The 17,178-nt window shown below is 41.8% G+C and overlaps 1 protein-coding gene across 2 annotated transcripts in view; it reads left to right on the top strand.

Annotated features, from left to right (window-relative positions):
* The first annotated feature begins 2,568 nt into the window (after positions 1–2,568).
* The window catches only part of SLC35E3 (solute carrier family 35 member E3), a 17,191-nt gene continuing 2,581 nt past the window's right edge, over positions 2,569–17,178 (top strand). Inside the window, 4 exon segments of one of the 2 annotated variants that reach the window (NM_001083654.1) lie at positions 2,605–3,185; positions 4,009–4,119; positions 7,996–8,154; positions 13,145–13,227. In NM_001083654.1, coding sequence (NP_001077123.1) covers positions 2,784–3,185; positions 4,009–4,119; positions 7,996–8,154; positions 13,145–13,227 — 755 coding nt within the window. In that variant the 5' untranslated portion in view covers positions 2,605–2,783. 2 annotated transcript variants of the gene reach the window in all.

Raw genomic sequence — 17,178 nt, 5'->3', positions numbered from 1 at the left:
GAATACACAGAAGAACTGTACAAAAAAGATCTTCATGATGCAGATAATCACGATGGTGTGATCACTGGCCTAGAGCCAGACATCCTGGAATGTGAAGTCAAGTGGGCCTTAGAAAGCATCACTATGAACAAAGCTAGTGGAGGTGATAGAATTCCAGTTGAGCTATTCCAAATTCTAAAAGATGATGCCGTGAAAGTGCTGTACTCAATATGCCAGCAAATTTGGAAAACTCAGCAGTGGCCACAGGACTGGAAAAGGTCAGTTTTCATTCCAACCCCAAAGAAAGGCAATGCCAAAAAGTGCTCAAACTACTGCACAATTGCACTCATCTCACACGCTAGTAAAGTAATGCTCAAAATTCTCCAAGCCAGGCTTCAGCAATATGTGAACCGTGAACTTCCTGGTTTTAGAAAAGACAGAGGAACCAGAGATCAAATAGCCAACATCTGCTGGATCATCGAAAAAGCAAGAGAGTTCCAGAAAAACATCTATTTCTGCTTTATTGACTATGCCAAAGCCTTTGACTGTGTGGATCACAATAAACTGTGGAAAATTCTGAAAGAGTTGGGAATACCAGACCACCTGATCTGCCTCTTGAGATATCTGTATGCAGGTCAGGAAGCAACAGTTAGAACTGGACATGGAACAACAGACTGGTTCCAAATAGGAAAAGGAGTTCGTCAAGGCTGTATATTGTCACCCTGTTTATTTAACTTATATGCAGAGTACATCATGAGAAACGCTGGACTGGAAGAAACACAAGCTGGAATCAAGATTGCCAGGAGAAATATCAATAACCTCAGATATGCAGATGATACCACCCTTATGGCAGAAAGTGAAGAGGAACTGAAAAGCCTCTTGATGAAAGTGAAAGTGGAGAGTGAAAAAGTTGGCTTAAAGCTCAACATTCAGAAAATGAAGATCATGGCATCCGGTCCCACCACTTCATGGGAAATAAATGGGGAAACAGTGGAAACAGTGTCAGACTTTATTTTTCTGGGCTCCAAAATCACTACAGATGGTGACTGCAGCCATGAAATTAAAAGATGCTTACTCCTTGGAAGGAAAGTTATGACCAACCTAGATAGCATATTCAAAAGCAGAGACATTACTTTGCCAACAAAGGTTCGTCTAGTCAAGGCTATGATTTTTTCCTGTGGTCATGTATGGATGTGAGAGTTGGACTGTGAAGAAGGCTGTGTGCTGAAGAATTGATGCTTTTGAACTGTGGTGTTGGAGAAGACTCTTGAGAGTCCCTTGGACTGCGAGGAGATCCAACCAGTCCATTCTGAAGGAGATCAGCCCTGGGATTTCTTTGGAAGGAATGATGCTAAAGCTGAAACTCCAGTACTTTGGCCACCTCATGCGAAGAGTTGACTCATTGGAAAAGACTCTGATGCTGGGAGGGATTGGGGGCAGGAGGAGAAGGGGACGACAGAGGATGAGATGGCTGGATGGCATCACTGACTCCATGGACGTGAGTGTGAGTGAACTCCGGGAGTTGGTGATGGACAGGGAGGCCTGGTGTGCTGCGATTCATGGGGTCGCAAAGAGTCGGACACGACTGAGCGACTGATCTGATCTGATCTGATTTTTAAATAAAAATAAATGAATTAAACTTTCTATTGAATAAATCAGGAGACAAAGAATGAAAAAAGTAATGTAACAAAATCAGAATTTTTGAAAAGGCCAGTAAAATAGTTACCCACAAGGCTAATCAAAGGACAATGAAAACTCAAATGCATGTTTAGAATAAACAAAGTGATATAACAACAGACGAAATAAATTGAAAATATGGTAAAACACTATGCACAGTTCTGACGAAATACATTAGAACGTTTAAGTAAAATGGACACGTTTCTAGAACAATGAAAAGCCAAACAAAAAAAAATCTGAACAGTAACTATGATGAGTATATACGTAGGTTCATCATACAGTCTACTCTTCTGTATGTTTAGATTTTATAAATAAAATGTTTAAAAATATGCTTTCAAGAAGTAATGCTTTCCCCTGTCTGATAAGGACTAAATTTGCTCAACACTGCTACTGCTAAGTCGCTTCAGTCGTGTCCGACTCTGTGCGACCCCATAGATGGCAGCCCACCAGGCTCCCCGGTCCCTGGGATTCTCCAGGCAAGAACATTGGAGTGGGTTGCCATTTCCTTCTCCAATGCATGAAAGTGAAAAGTGAAGGTGAAGTCGCTCAGTCGTGTCCGACTCTTAGCGACCCCATGGACTGCAGCCTACCAGGCTCCTCCGCCCATGGGATTTTCCAGGCAAGAATACTGGAATGGGGTCCCATTGCCTTCTCCGTGCTCAACACTAACAGTAGCTAACAAGTCGATCCAACCAACACACAGGAAATGTCCAACAAGAAAGGGGTCCCTGATTGGTATAGCCGGGTTTAGCTAACTCAGGTGGTAGGGCAAGAAGGATTCGGCTCGCCTCATCCAGAGTGCCACGCGCCTGCGCAGGTGAGGCTGCTCAGCTAACTGTTCGAGGGCGGAAGCGCGGGTGCCCTGAGCCACGTGACCACGGGTGAAAGGGGGCGGGGCGCGCGGGACGCGCTGCCGCGTAGTCGCAGACTGAATGGGCGGCGGCAGAGCATGTGTGCTTCACTGAGGTTGCTAGTCTGCTGGGACCCGAAGGTTGAATGTCTCTGCGTAGCCGGATCGTGAAGCCGGCGGCTGCGAGAACGCGGCGGCGGCGGAGGAGGGAGAGGGCAGCCGGAGACAGGCCGGGCGCCCCTTTCCGAGGCTGACGGCCTCCGGCTACGCAAGAGTCATGGCATCGCTGGCAGATCGAGTACGGGGCAACGGGCGCATCGCGGCCGGGCTCCTACTCAACCTACTGGTGTCCATCTGCATTGTGTTCCTTAACAAATGGATCTATGTCCACTACGGCTTCCCCAACATGAGCCTGACCCTGGTTCACTTCGTGGTCACTTGGCTGGGCTTGTACGTCTGCCAGAAGCTGGATATCTTTGCCCCTAAAAGTCTGCCGCCTTCCAAGCTCCTCCTCCTGGCCCTCAGCTTCTGTGGCTTTGTGGTCTTCACCAACTTATCTTTGCAGAATAACACCATAGGCACCTATCAGCTGGCCAAGGCCATGACCACGCCAGTAATCATAGTCATCCAGACCCTCTGCTACAAGAAAACCTTCTCCACCAAAATACGGCTCACGCTGGTAAGTAGCTTCAGGCGGGTGAGGTGCGCCTCTAACAACTCACCTGGACCATCTTTCTCCCCCGGGAAGTTTGCGTAACCTTGCGCCATCCTCTTTCCCATGATCGTAAAATCCACACTTGAGTCATTTGTGAACTTCACGCTTATTTGGGAAAGGTGAAAAAAAGCCATCTTGGCGCTCTGTTGGGCTTTCAGCACAGTAGACTGTACTTGTGTGAGTTTTAGTAACTACTGTTTGATGGAAATCCTTATGCTGTGATTTCTGAGTAAGAAAGAAAGCTGTATTGAGTGATGCAAATTCGTATCGGATTAAGTGGAAAATCTCAAACTGACTTTATGATAAACGTTAAGTGTCTCTCAGGATATGTTTGTGTTGACATGCTGCAGAGGTTTCATAGTCTTTACATAAAAAAAGATGGGCTAAAATAATTTTAGTACTTCATAACTTACAGAACTTAAAATCTTAATGCTTTTTTTGTTATACCCTTGTGTTTATATGTTGTTTAGACACTAGTTTTGTAGTCCACTTACTCCGATGTGCTCGCATGTGGTATTTTCATGCAAAGTGCAATGCATCGACTCATTATTTTACCCAGAATTTTAAATAAAATTAAATGTGAACAAAAATATAGAATTATTTTATTCAACTTTGAGGAAGTAGGATTAACAGTTCTTTTTTTTTTTCACATGGAAGAATATTTGTAGAGGTTCATTGTTTCCTAGTGGCATTTTTATGGTTAACCTTGTAAGACACTGTGAAAGGAATACAAATTTTATGTCTCATAAATTTAATCTGAACAGCATCTACTTCTTTTTCTTTACAGATTCCTATAACTTTAGGTGTAATCCTAAATTCTTATTACGATGTGAAGTTTAATTTCCTTGGAACGGTGTTTGCTGCTCTTGGTGTTTTAGTTACATCCCTTTATCAAGTGGTTGGTAATTTTTTTTTTTCTTTATGTGCCTTTTAGCAGGTTTCATAAATTTTGAAGCTGTGCCCCAAGGTTTAGGCAATACAGTATAGAGACAATAGACTGTTGGGAAGAAAGCATAATTGCATAAATTGTCTGACTCAAGTTGAAGAGAAGAAAGGAGACAGAAATGTGGGTGTATGGTGTTCACCAAGTGTCTCCCTACCTGTCTGTAAGTGTATAATACCCACACTTCACAGTCTGAGTTTTGGGTGATGGTATAATGTTTTTGGGAAATCCTTACAAAATGAGTAATAAGACTTTTTTACTTGAGGATTGTGTTCATGGGTTTTATGGTATTTATCATTTACTCTTTAATTATGATGTTACTATGAAGGAGTAAGTACAGATCCAAAAAATTGAACAGGAAAGGAAAATTTCAGATTTTGTAAATCTTTGCCTCAAAAGATATGCTGCTGTTACAGCTTATATATTCTAATGATTTGTCTCTGTCAGTATTTTATAGCAATGAGTATCTCACTTGTTGCACTAGCCTGATGCCTTGCCTGTGGGAGGCATTTACTGAAAAGTTGTTCATGGATTTATTTCCTTCATTACCATAAAATCTCAACAAGTTTTTTTTGTTTGTTTCTTATATAGTGGGGAAAAGAATAATGAATGACGAAGGGTACAGTGAAACAGTATTTTCTCTATACTGAAAACCTTGGACTGAAAATTCTGGGTATGCCTGCATGGGGAATCGGAGCCAAATGTGTGATCAATTTTACTTTGTTCACAAGCATCCACTAGTTGTAAACTAAGGCATTTTTATTATGAATGTTAGGAATTTAATAATGCAGCCTTAGCATTTTCTAGTACTGGTTAGTTCAGAAACATTGTTATATGAAAATTCTGGGGTTGAATAAGTTTCTTAGTGGCAGAGAAGCAGTTTAAATAAAAGAGAGCAGTGACATGAGAGGATGGAGCACCCACTCAGTCTTGTCACTTGGCCCCAAGATATTCTTTTACTCCAGAGAGAAATCAGAGGAAGCTCAGGTTTGTGCTTTAAGAAAACTGCATTTGGGCATACTTCAATGAGTTTAAATTTTTAATTAGATACTATTTATCTTTTTTGTTAAATGGACTTTTTGGATTCAGTATGAATTATTTGTTAGAGCAAGAAATTTTATTTGTTGAACGTTAGAGTTTCTTGTATCCTTTACATATAACTTCAATTCAGAGTACTCATAGTACTCACTGGCCATGCCAGTATGACCATTTTTGTTCAGACAGGTTTCAAAATTGCTATAGATTGGAATCAAAGAATTCTGTATCTCTCAGGTAGATATTTGAAATGAGATTGACTAAGGAATGATTGTAGACTAGACTAAGTTATGGGCAAAGTTTTTGATTATTGGTAAATGGTAAAGTTATGGTTACAGAATAGATATATTCCCCAAAAAATTCATTTTAAGCAAAGTTGTATTTTCCTATTGTATCCTTGTATAATTTCCAAGTTATTTCTTCTCATACAACTAGGGCATTGAAAGGAATTAAGAGATGAGTTAAGAGCTGAAAGAGTTAAGATGAATTAAGAGCTGTTAGATTTAGTTGTAGAAAGATGATTGAGTCTTTCCTCCATTCAGCAGACATTTCTTCTGCTTTATACTCAGCCTTGATACAGAGATGAAAAGCAGCTATAATCCAGTATCGAAGAAATGCATGGAGAAGGCTGATCACAGGTAGTGTAGCTCAGGGTATGAGGAAAGTTCTGAGGAACACCACGGAAAGAGAGACAGTTCTGCAAGGAGGTGGTGGTGAGGTAAGGCTTTATGGGAAAGTTCAAATTGAAGAGCGCATAGGAATTTGCTTAGCAGAGTAATATAGCAGAGGTCTTTCTTTGCAATGATGTGTGAAAATACAGAGCATTTTTGGAGAAGTTGGTTCTTTTTGGTGAGACTGGACTGTAGTTGCATGGTGGAAAGACAAGGCTGAGGGGTGGGTGAGACCAGATGGCACAGTCTTGAGTATCATGTGGAGAAAGTATACCCTTTATCTTGCAGACACCAGGACTGGAGTTCAGAGAGGGCAGTAACTTGATCATTTCCTGTGTTCTAGAAACTTCTGGGGGCAGTGAAGGATGAATAAAAGGGAAGACAGGTTGACAGGCAGAGCAGTCAGAAAGTGCTCCGTGGTTTAAGGGGAAGACAGGAAGGACATGAACAAGGACAGTGGTACTGGACATGAAAAGGAAAAACAAACTCCAGACACCTTTTGGAGAAAGAAGTAGTAAGATCCAACTGAATGTGAGAGTGCAGACCCTACTGAAAATGAGTCTGATCCTTGGAGGAGATTGTATCATTAATTATTGGAGCAACACAGGAGGAGCTCATTTGGGGAAAAAAGTAATCAGCTTAATCTTAAATAAGCTCCTGCAGATGATCTAAGTGAAATGATCAGTAAGCTGTTAAAGGAGTGACTTAAAGGATGCTCAAGGAAGAAGGTCAGAGCTCTAGGTGTCAGTGGATAGGAAAAGGTAAGTTGGGGAGGTAAGAGGAAAGCCAGACCTCTCCCTTACAGATAGTAGGGAAGGAAGAGGTAAGTGAGAAAGCAGCACAAACCAGAGGTCAAGTTCTTCCAAGAGCAGTTGCAGGTTCTGCAGAGGGCTCCAGCTGGAAGGGGGATGAGGGCAGTCCATCAGTGTGGCCGCTGGAGGTGAAGGTGCCCTGTTGGGGGGCAGTTTCATGAGAAGGGTGACAAGCAGAAGCCAGGCTGCGCTGCAGTGAGGGCAAGCAGAGGCCTGAGAGTCACCGCCATTCCAGCTGGGCCTGCTACCTCGTGTCAGACACGCAACTGCCCATAGAGGCTGCTAGGCCACGCAGGGCTGTGCGTACACCCTCTGCATTCATTTTCGCTCACTGTGGTGTCCCAAGCAAAAGAATCAACTCTTTGTCCTTCATGTTCACAGCAGACTCTTATTAAGGCTGGCAGGATAATGCTTCACATTTCCGGCTCTTCTATTTTTGTCTTGGTGAATGTCTATAGACTTAGCATTTATGTAACAGGATACCCGGACCTACAGGAAAAAGAATTATGTAGGAGCAGTTATTCAAAAAAGCCTGGCTGTTCTTGCCAGGTCTTATATTCAGACAGTCCTATCAAACTTTCTTTAAACCTCTTTTTCAGTTATATTTCTGAAGCATTTTGAGAACTGAAAGGGTTTGAGGCTGTGGAGTGTCTGTTCTAAGGATAGCCTTTTTAGGGGTTGTGATTATCTATAGTTTATTAGGGGGGATTTTTCACAGAAAAGTCAGCCATAGAGAGGGAGGTTCCTTCTACTCTGCCACTGATTGAGTTTTCTGAAGTTAACGAAAAGCCCTCACATACCTTTCTGACCACACACGTTGGTGGCTCCTGGGATAAATGAGGTTTCTGTTCGTCTCCAGTTAAGAGTCCGCCCTGCCTCCCAGTCTTCATTTTGGGGGCCATTTTTAGAAAGAAATGAAGTCTGACAGTGCATCTGTATTCCTGCTTATCCTGCTTATGAAGATTAGCCTGCTTATTCCTGCTTATAAATATCCATTCATGCCTAATTTTCCCAAGATCTCTGATACCTATGCGTTGATTTTCCATATTTACTAGGATCTGGAGGGAAGAGAGAATTTCTTTTCCTCCTTTAATAGTAAGAAAATCAATGATCAGACATGGAATATAGAAAACTCCTTTTATGCAAGGAACTTACAAGATATACATATATATTATTGATCTTTGATATCTTAGGCATTTCCTCTTCCCTGAGCCCTGCTCCTCATTCCTGTGTTTGTGGCCAAAGTTGCATCTTTTCTTTGTTGAGTACCATTTTTTTTTTTTGCCTAACTTGTTCTCTCTCCTGAATTTCAGTGGGTAGGAGCCAAACAGCATGAATTGCAAGTAAACTCGATGCAGCTGCTGTACTACCAGGCCCCAATGTCATCTGCCATGTTGCTGGTCGCTGTGCCCTTCTTTGAGCCAGTGTTCGCAGAAGGAGGAATATTTGGTCCCTGGTCAGTCTCTGCTTTGGTAAGTTCTAATTGGGTGGGTGTCTAAGAAACAAGACAGTAATAATTATTAATGCAATTTTTAGTTTTCAGAGTGCTAGCTCAGATCCATTCTCACATTTAATCTTTATAATCACACTTTAAGGGAGGCAAGGTAAGATTATTTTTTTTTTAATTTAATTTTATTATGTATTTAGTAGTGATTCTGGGGCTGTTCAGGGTCTTTGTTGATGCGCAGGCTTTTCTCTAGCTGTGATAGGCAGGGGCTAATCTCTAGCTGCGGTGCGCGGGCTTCTCATTGCGGTGGCTTCTCTTCTTGTGGAGGTGGGCTCTGGGGCGGGCGGCTTCAGTAGTTGCGGCCTGTGGGCTCAGTAGCTGGGGCTCCTGGTCTCTAGAACACAGGCTCAGTAGCTGTGCATGGGCTTGGTTGCTCCGAGTCATGTGGGATCTTCCCAGACCAAGGATTGAACCTGTTCTTGCACATTGGCAGGCGGATTCTTTACTACTGAGCCACCAGGGAAGCCCAAAGATGATTCTTTAGATGAAGACACTGAGGCAGAGAAAGGTTAAGGGACTTGCTTAGGGTGCAACAGCTAGTCAGTGGTAAAAACCAGGACTAGAATTCAGGTCTTCTGATGCCTGGTCACTATGCTGAGCATGCCTATTTGTCGTCCAGTCGCTTAGTTGTGTCTGACTCTTTGCGACCCCATGGACTGCAGCACACCAGGCTTCCCTGTCCTTCACTATCTCCTGGAGCTTGCTCAAACTCATATCCTTGTCAGTGATGCCATCCAACCATTTCATCCTGTCGCCCCTTTCTCCTCCTGCCTTCAATCTTTCCCAGCATCATGTCGGCCCTTCACATCATCTGGTGGCCAAAGTATTGAAGCTTTAGCTTCAGCATCAATCCTTCCAATGAATATTCAGGGTCGATGACCTTTAGGATTGACTGGTTTGATTTCCTTTTTGGCCAAGGGACTCTCAAGAGTCTTCTCCAGCACCACAGTTTGAAAGCACCAGTTCTTCAGTGCTCAGCCTTCTTTATGGTCCAGCTCTCATATCCGTTCATGACTGTTGGAAAAACCATATTGGCTTTTCCACTATGGCTGCAGTCACCTTCCACAGTGATGCCAGGCTATATAGCCCACAAATATTTTGGGCATTTATTGTTTTATAATTAAAATATAGCTTTGTTGATTTTATTGTGATAATATCACAATAAAAAGTAGTTTATATTGTATATATTGTTGAACATACATAAAATTATAAAGTGAAAGTCCCCGTGAATCCTGCCACACTAGGATAATCACCTTTACCGCTTTGGTAATGATCATTTCATGGATCTTTTTGAATCCACAGATACATGCATGTGTGTGTATATTTAATTTCATATATATATAACCATATTACTTATGCTGTTTTTATTCTGGGTTCCTTTTCCCCAGCCCCGCTACCCAGACACACTTCATCATCCCATTACCCCACTCCTTCTCCTTGAAGTAAGTCATGTTAACACTCTAGTGTTTGTTCTTGCATATTTTTCTCTGTGCTGTATATACCCTCATATAAACACATAAACATGCCCAAGCATACATACACATATGTATACGTAAATTATACACTTGTTTCTTTTACAAAAGTGGGATCATATTACACAGATTTTCTTTTTTTTAGAAATTCAAGCAAGGATTTTTTGGGATCCTGCTGTGTTAGCAGGGACTTATGATTTTCTATATCTTGCTTTTCGCACTTAACAATGTCTCATAAAAATATCTTCACATCATTCTCTTGATGGCTGTATAATAGTTGCAGTTCTTAACTACCATAAACAATATTGCATAAACAGCCTTGTACATGTGGCTTTATGAACTGGGACTTTTTATTCTGTGAAATAGAGTCTTAGAATGGAATTGCCAGATCAAAGGGGTCTGTACTTTGGGGACATTGTTTTAATAAAGTTAGAAAGTATAGTCCCCCTACTTAGGAAAGGAACTTCTGCTTCCCATACATTTAATGCAGGGCATGGGCATGTCTGTTTTGTTGGTGGTGGTAATTTATCAAACCACTGTAGTTTGGGCACCTTATACTAGGAGGGGAGAGGCTTTATGTGACTGGTCCTCTGACATTTAAAAATGAGGACCTCAGCAGAAAGACCATAAATAAAGGTCAAAGAAACAAGAGCACAGCAGTCTGAGACCACTGAATAAGGGAGAATCACCTTCATTTCTTCTTGTCTCTAGAGGGCATCATTGTCTCAAAGTGTAATTGTGTTTTTAATGATGTGAAGGTCATCAAGAAATAGGCTTGTGACATACTGTAAACTCTGTAAAATTAACAGTGATACATTCCTAGAAACAATTTTTAAAATCTTTAAGGGGCAAATTTCTTTTAGTTAAAAATTTAGTGATCCTCACTGTTGTTTAAAATACGAAAGTAAGGTATTACTGTTTCTAATTAAAAGATTGCAAATCCAACTCCCCTGGTCTAGTTACAACTGTACTGATTTAAAAACTGAGAAAACCCATATGGGACAGAAAGAGTCTTCAAATATGACATGTTTTCTTTGGAATTTAAACTCCGTAATAATTCAAATTGTAACTAATATTTTCTCTGAATTCTATTTCAGCAGTAGATAATGGCTTTATAACCTTTTTTAAATTTTTTATTTTATATTGGCGTATAGTTGATTAACAGTGTTATGTTGTTTTCAGGTATATAACAGAGTGATTCAATATACATGTATCTGTTGTTTTTCAAATTCTTTTCCCAATTAGTTGTTATAGAATATTAAGCAGAATTCTCTGCGCTCTACAGTAAATCCCTGTTGGCTGTCCATCTTCAGTAAAGCAGTGGGTACATGTCCATCCCAAACTCCCTCGCTGTCCCTCCTCCCCACCCTTCACCCCAGTAACCATGAGTTTGTTCTCTAAGTCTGTGAGTCTGTTTCTGTTTTATACAAAAGTTCATTTGTATCTTTTTTTTTTTTTTAAGATTCCACATATCAGCGATATCATATGATATTTCTCTTTCTCTGACTTGTTTTCTGACTTTTAAAATGAAATTGCGGGATATGTGTGGACAGCATGTCCTGCGTGTCTACAGTGGGACAGCCCACTGTCTCCCATCCTCAGCCAAGCAGGTTTACTCATGTCCCATGCACACACCTCGGCTTTCATTCCTCTGCTTTGACCCATACTGTTTCCTGCCCCTGTTATTTCTTTTTCTAATCTAAACATGCATTGAAATCCAAAGATTTTTCTTGCTATTCCAGCCCAAAAGGACATTTCCTGTCTAGAGAAGCCTATATAACCTATTGCCTGTTTGCCTATTAATGAGGTTAGAGCTCAAGACTAATTTTCTCTTCTTGCCTGAGCTGTGCGTCTTGTATCGCACTGTTGTTTAGTTGCTCAGTTGTGTCTGACTCTTTCTGACACCATGGACTGTCCGTGGGAATTTTCAGGCAAGAATACTGGAGCGTGTTGTCATTTCCTTCTCCGGGACTCTTCCTGATCCAGGGATCGAACCCACATCTCGTGCAAGCCTCCTGCATTGCAGGCAGATTCTTTACTGCTGAGCCACTGGGGAAGCTTCATTTGGTTAAGAGGTAGCAGAGCAGAGCCAGTTAGGAGCAGAGACTCCAGAAGCAGACTGCCCTGAGTTTAGATCTTGGCCCTTCCACTTACTAACTGTGTGTCTTAGGCAAGTTACTTGACCTCTTTGTGCTGTTTTCTTGTCTGTAAAAAGGGAAAATATTTTATTCTCTCATGGCTGTTTGCAACAATTAAATGAATTAGTACATGTAATATATTTAGAACAATTCTTGTTGCTTAGTCAGCACTATGTAAATATAAGCTGTGATTATGTTATAAAGATTTTTATGATGTCCTTGAGTGGTTTCTGAAATCTTTGAGGGCAAGAACCCATTGTGTTCCTTATGAGGCCTGGCCTAGTTTTGTGGATATCGAATGAATGCCTACTGATTCAATTTAAATAAGAGTAAAATGAGCAATTCAAAGGAAAAAAGGTGTGAAAGGATATATGCCAATGTATTAACTGCGCTGAGTGGTTGGGATTATAAGAATTCCTTATGAGTTCTCTTCACAGGGAAAAGTACTTTTTCCTATATGTTTAATTTTGTGTATGTGTGGATGGTAGATGTTCTCTATTCTTGCTGTGGTAACCATTCCATAATGGTTGGTTGGTTTATGGTTTAGTTGCTCAGTCATGTCCAACAGTTGCAACCCCATGGACTGTAACCAGCCAGGCTTCTCTGTCCATGGATTCTCCAGGCAAGAATACTGGAGTGGGTTGCCATTTTCTTCTCCAGGGTATCTTTCCCACCCAGGAATCGAACATGGGTCTCTTGCATGGCAGGCAGATTCTTTACTGACTGAGCTACAAGGGAATCCTATTTTGTAATGTGTGTAGGTCAAATCATGATGCTGTACACCTGAAACTTACACAGTGTTGTGTGTCAATTGCATCTTGGTAAAAGTAAAAGGAAAAAAATTCCTTATGTTCTTTTTGTTCATCTTTATTTTCTAATTTTTCCATAATGAATAATATTACTTTTATAATAAGAAATTATTACAAAATAATTTTTCACTGGATAGATAAGAAAAACTAACCTGGAAATTTATATTCAGAGTCAGCATATTGTTGAAGAATTTTCCATTGGATTCTGTAGACAAAATTACAGTTTCAAATACTACTCATTCTGCTTTTTTACCCTCAGTTCTTGCTTTCTCCAAACTTGATTATCTCTTTTAAAAAATCTTATTTTGGGAAACTCCCTGGCAGTCCAGTGGTTTGGACTCCACGCTTCCACTGCAGGGGGTTCCAGTTTTGGTACCCTGATCGGGGAACTAGGATCCCACAAGGCACTGCGGTGCGGCCGAAAAAAAGTCTTGTTTTTAATGATTGATAGAAGTTCCTGATGAAGTATATTTTCACTTGATGATTGTAATGATTGCAGCTGCTTTTCATTAATGATTCTTTTGGTTTATTTGTAGCTGATGGTCCTGCTCTCTGGAGTAATAGCTTTCATGGTGAACTTGTCGATTTATTGGATCATTGGGAACACTTCACCAGTCACGTATCCTTTTCCTAACAATTCACAAATGTATAGTCTTTTATATTCTCCAAAACTCTGTCACATTGATTTCTTTATTTGAGTCTCACACTTACTATTGCATGGCCTAAATTGAGTAGATTGGGTTATTTTTAGTCTTTATGGAGATTTAACAAACTGTGAACTGGGGAGATGGGTTAGCTTTCTGTATCATAAACGCTTTTGAATTTTCTTAAGTGAGCTTTTCCCATATCAGAATTAATGCAGAGCACCACTCCTTGTACATAAACATTTGTTGAGTGAATACTGAGGTAATACTTAGGTTTCCCATCACTTTTCAGTTATTGATAGTTTGATAATAATACAAAGGAGTGGTTAATCTAAGTAACAGTAATTTCAGACTAGTCACTCTGACTTGTGAGTTTATTTTTGTACTTGTCTGGCTGGGTGTGCCTGCTTTTCTCAATATTACTTCATATCAAGAAGTAAAGTCATGACTTGAAGATCTTAATCAAACTCAGCTGCCCATTTTTAGCATTTCATCTGTAATGAGTGAACACTGAGCTGTCCACAAAGTATAAAAGCAGCATATTTGACGGCTATCAATAAATAACAACAGTGCTAATAGTAATAATTAAAGAAAAAAAACAAAAGCAACACTTAACTAAATGTTTCTTCTGTGCCAGGCACTGTTTGAAACACCTTCTGTGTATTAACATTTAGTTTTTATAGCAGCTCAATGAAGTAAATTATGTCTTTGTTCTGCAGAAGAGGAAGTGGAGGTGCAGAGGGGTTGAATAACTCACTTGGAGTCACCCGCCGAGAAGTGTGGTGTCCAGGTTTGAACTTGGGTGGTCTAGCCAGGACTTGTGCTGCCAGATCAAGGCATCCAAGTATGTGCCCTAAGAACATCCATTCATTCATTCAACAAATATTAACTAAACGCCCACTGTAAACCATTTCTTGACTTAGTAAATATTCACATACTGAGTATCTACTGTATGTCAGGCACTGAAGATACAGTGGTGAACCGAAGAGACAAAAATCTCTGCTCTCACAGGCTTAAGTTCTGGGGAGAAAGGCTATAAATAAGAAACGAAATGTGCATATGCAGTGTTAGATAGTGTAAAGTGATAAGGAGAAAAAGATGAAGCAGGGAAGGGGTTGTGAAATATTGGGGACAGGGTGAAGTTTTATGGAAGGTAGACAGGAAGGCCTCAGCAAAACAGATACTTTTGAGTAAAGACCTGAAGGAAGTGAGGTTGCTCCACGCAGAGTGGGATGGATAGCATTGCCAGGCAGAGGGAACAGCAGGTGAGAGACTGGAAGGAACAAGAAACCTGTGTGGCTGGAGCAGGGGGAACACAGGGTAGCTTTAGGAGAACCCAGAGTAATAGGGGGTCAAACTGAGCAGAGCTTTTACATGAGATGTGAAGCCGTTGAGCAGGGACAGGACACGATTTTATGTCTGTTTTAGTAGGATCCCTCTGGGCTATTGTGTTGAGAACAGGCAAGGCAAGGATTTTCAACCTCAGTGCTACTGACCTTTTGATCCAGACAGTTCTTTGTTGCAGAGGCCTGTCCTGTCCATTGGAGGATGTTTAGCAGCATTTCTGGCCTCCACTCACCAGATACCAGTAGGACCCTTTTCCCCAATTATGAAAACCAAAAACATCCTTGCCCAGGTGACAGAATCACTCCCAGTTGAGAACTACTGCATTGAAAGGGGCAAGAGACGAAGGGAAGCCATCTGCTGCTGCTGCAGTATGCTAATTTAGAAACTACACTGGTTTGGTACCAGGAGAGTCACAGTGGACGCAGTGAGAAGTGATTGGACTCTGGATATATTTCCAAATAGAGCCAGCGGGTTTTGCAGGCAGATTGGATGTGGAGAATGAGAGAGGAAAGAAGGTTGACTCACCCAGCTTTGAGCCTGAGCCCCTGGTGGAGTACAGTTGCTGTGGACTGAAATAGGACAGCCCGAAGGAGGTGTGGAAGTGGGGAGGAAGACCAGGTGCTCAGTTTGGGGTGAAACAAGTCTGAGAGTTCCAGATCGAGGTCTTGGCTGGAGGTATTCTGGAGAGAGTTGGTGGTGTATAGACGTGGTTTGAAGCAGTGAGTCTGGCTGACATTACTAAGCACACAGGAAGAGGAAAAAATGGTGTCTAAAGACCAAGTCCTGGGTCACTTCAGTGTTTAGAGTTTGCAGAGATGACAGGAGCCAGGCGGAAGGGGCAGTGAAGGAGCAGTCGAGGTGGGAGGAAGGAGGAGAGGGTGTAGAAACCAAGTGAGGAGGAGGGGAGTCAGCTGTGTCCAAGGCTGCTGCCAGGTCAGGTTCAGGTAATTGAGGAAGGGGCTTGGTGAGGTGGAGGCACTGATGATTTTGACAAGAACTTCAGAGTGTCCATGTAGAAGCCGACTGGAAGAAAGTGCAGAATTAGAGGAGTTGGAGATGTTGAATATAGCTTGCTCCTGTTTGTTTGTTTGTTTTTTCCCCTAATTTACAAAAGGATTCACTGAAGAATTTCTTTAAATTTGCCTTTCCTCTCATATAATTATCTTTAACAGACCTTGACCACTTAAAGGCTGAGGAGTAAGGAAATGCTGACATGTGGGAGCCAGTGCACTTGAAGATGGCTCATAATTGAAAATGAAGCCTATTTTATTATGGTTATAATTAACATTCTTGAGAAGGTCCTCTGTCCCACAGGAAAAGTACTGCTGTTGAGGCAGGCAAGCACAGGTACCCTGGTGACCTGACCTGTGCTCTCCTGCCCAGGCAGAACTTCCTGGTTGCCTAGTTGGGCTCCGAACAGAGGAGGGAACCAGGACTTTGAGGTTGGACAGGTCCAGGCATGTAGCTGCAGCTCTGCTGCTGCCTCAGCGAGTTGTGGGAGATCTCTGGTCACACTCTCATCATTTATGAAATGGGGGTCATGGTACCTACATGATTAGGTTGCTGTAAGTGTCTGAGAGAATATGTGTCCAGCACCTGGCCAGTGTTTATTAGGTGTAAGTACCACTGTTAATGGGCTTCTCTGGTAGCTCAGCTGGTGTAGAATCCACCTGCAATGCAGGAGACCCCGGTTCAATTCCTGGATTGGGAAGTTCCCCTGGAGAAGGGATAGGCTACCCACTCCAGTATTCTTGGGCATCCCTGGTGACTCAGACAGTAAAGAATCTGCCCACAATGTGGGAGACCAGAGTTCAGTCCCTGGGTTTGGAAGATCCCTTGGAGGAGGGCATGGCAACCCATTTTTGCCTGGAGAATCCCCATGGATGGAGGAGCCTGGCAGGCTATAGTCCATAGGGTGACAAAGAATCAGACACGACTGAGCGACTAAGCGCAGCACAACACTGCTCTAAATAGCTCACATACAGGGACCTTACTGGGTGCTCGAAGCCTTGCGTATATTAGCTTAGTTAATCCTCACAATGACACCGGGACAGAGTGGTAGCTCTTTCTAGTATTATTAGGAAGAGTACATGGGTACGTATCAGACATCTGAAATATAATAAAGTACTAATTCATATAGAAAAAACGATTTAAAATTCAGTAAGAATAATTTGTAAAGGTACCAGTTGTGTCTTTAGTTAGCCTTTTAAATAAACAGTGATTTGGAACTGCCTTAATCCAGCAGCAAGTTACAGGCACTAAATTCAACTCAAACATGGACTTTAGAGTTAAATAGACCCATCTATGTTTGACCTCTGGCCCTGCCACTTACTAATTCTGTGATCTAAGTTACTTAAAATCCTCGAGCCTCCACTGTTGTAAACGAGAAGAGTGATTGCAGTGAAGGGAAATACGATGCTTAAATATTATAAAACGGTGTTAGATATGCGCCTGGCACAGTGCCTGGCATGTCACTGGTGCTCATGCTAGTCCCTCCCCTGTCCCCGATTCCCTCCTAAGCTTAAGCACACTGGCTGCGTTGCCCTTGAGTCAGCCCTCTGGCGCCTTACACGTTTCAT

The sequence above is a fragment of the Bos taurus genome, chromosome 5 (assembly GCF_002263795.3).
Source record: "Bos taurus isolate L1 Dominette 01449 registration number 42190680 breed Hereford chromosome 5, ARS-UCD2.0, whole genome shotgun sequence".
In the NCBI taxonomy this organism is placed as follows: Eukaryota; Metazoa; Chordata; class Mammalia; order Artiodactyla; family Bovidae; genus Bos; species Bos taurus.
The sequence above is the reverse complement of the archived record's forward strand: the minus strand, read 5'-3'. Positions and strand labels throughout refer to the sequence as shown.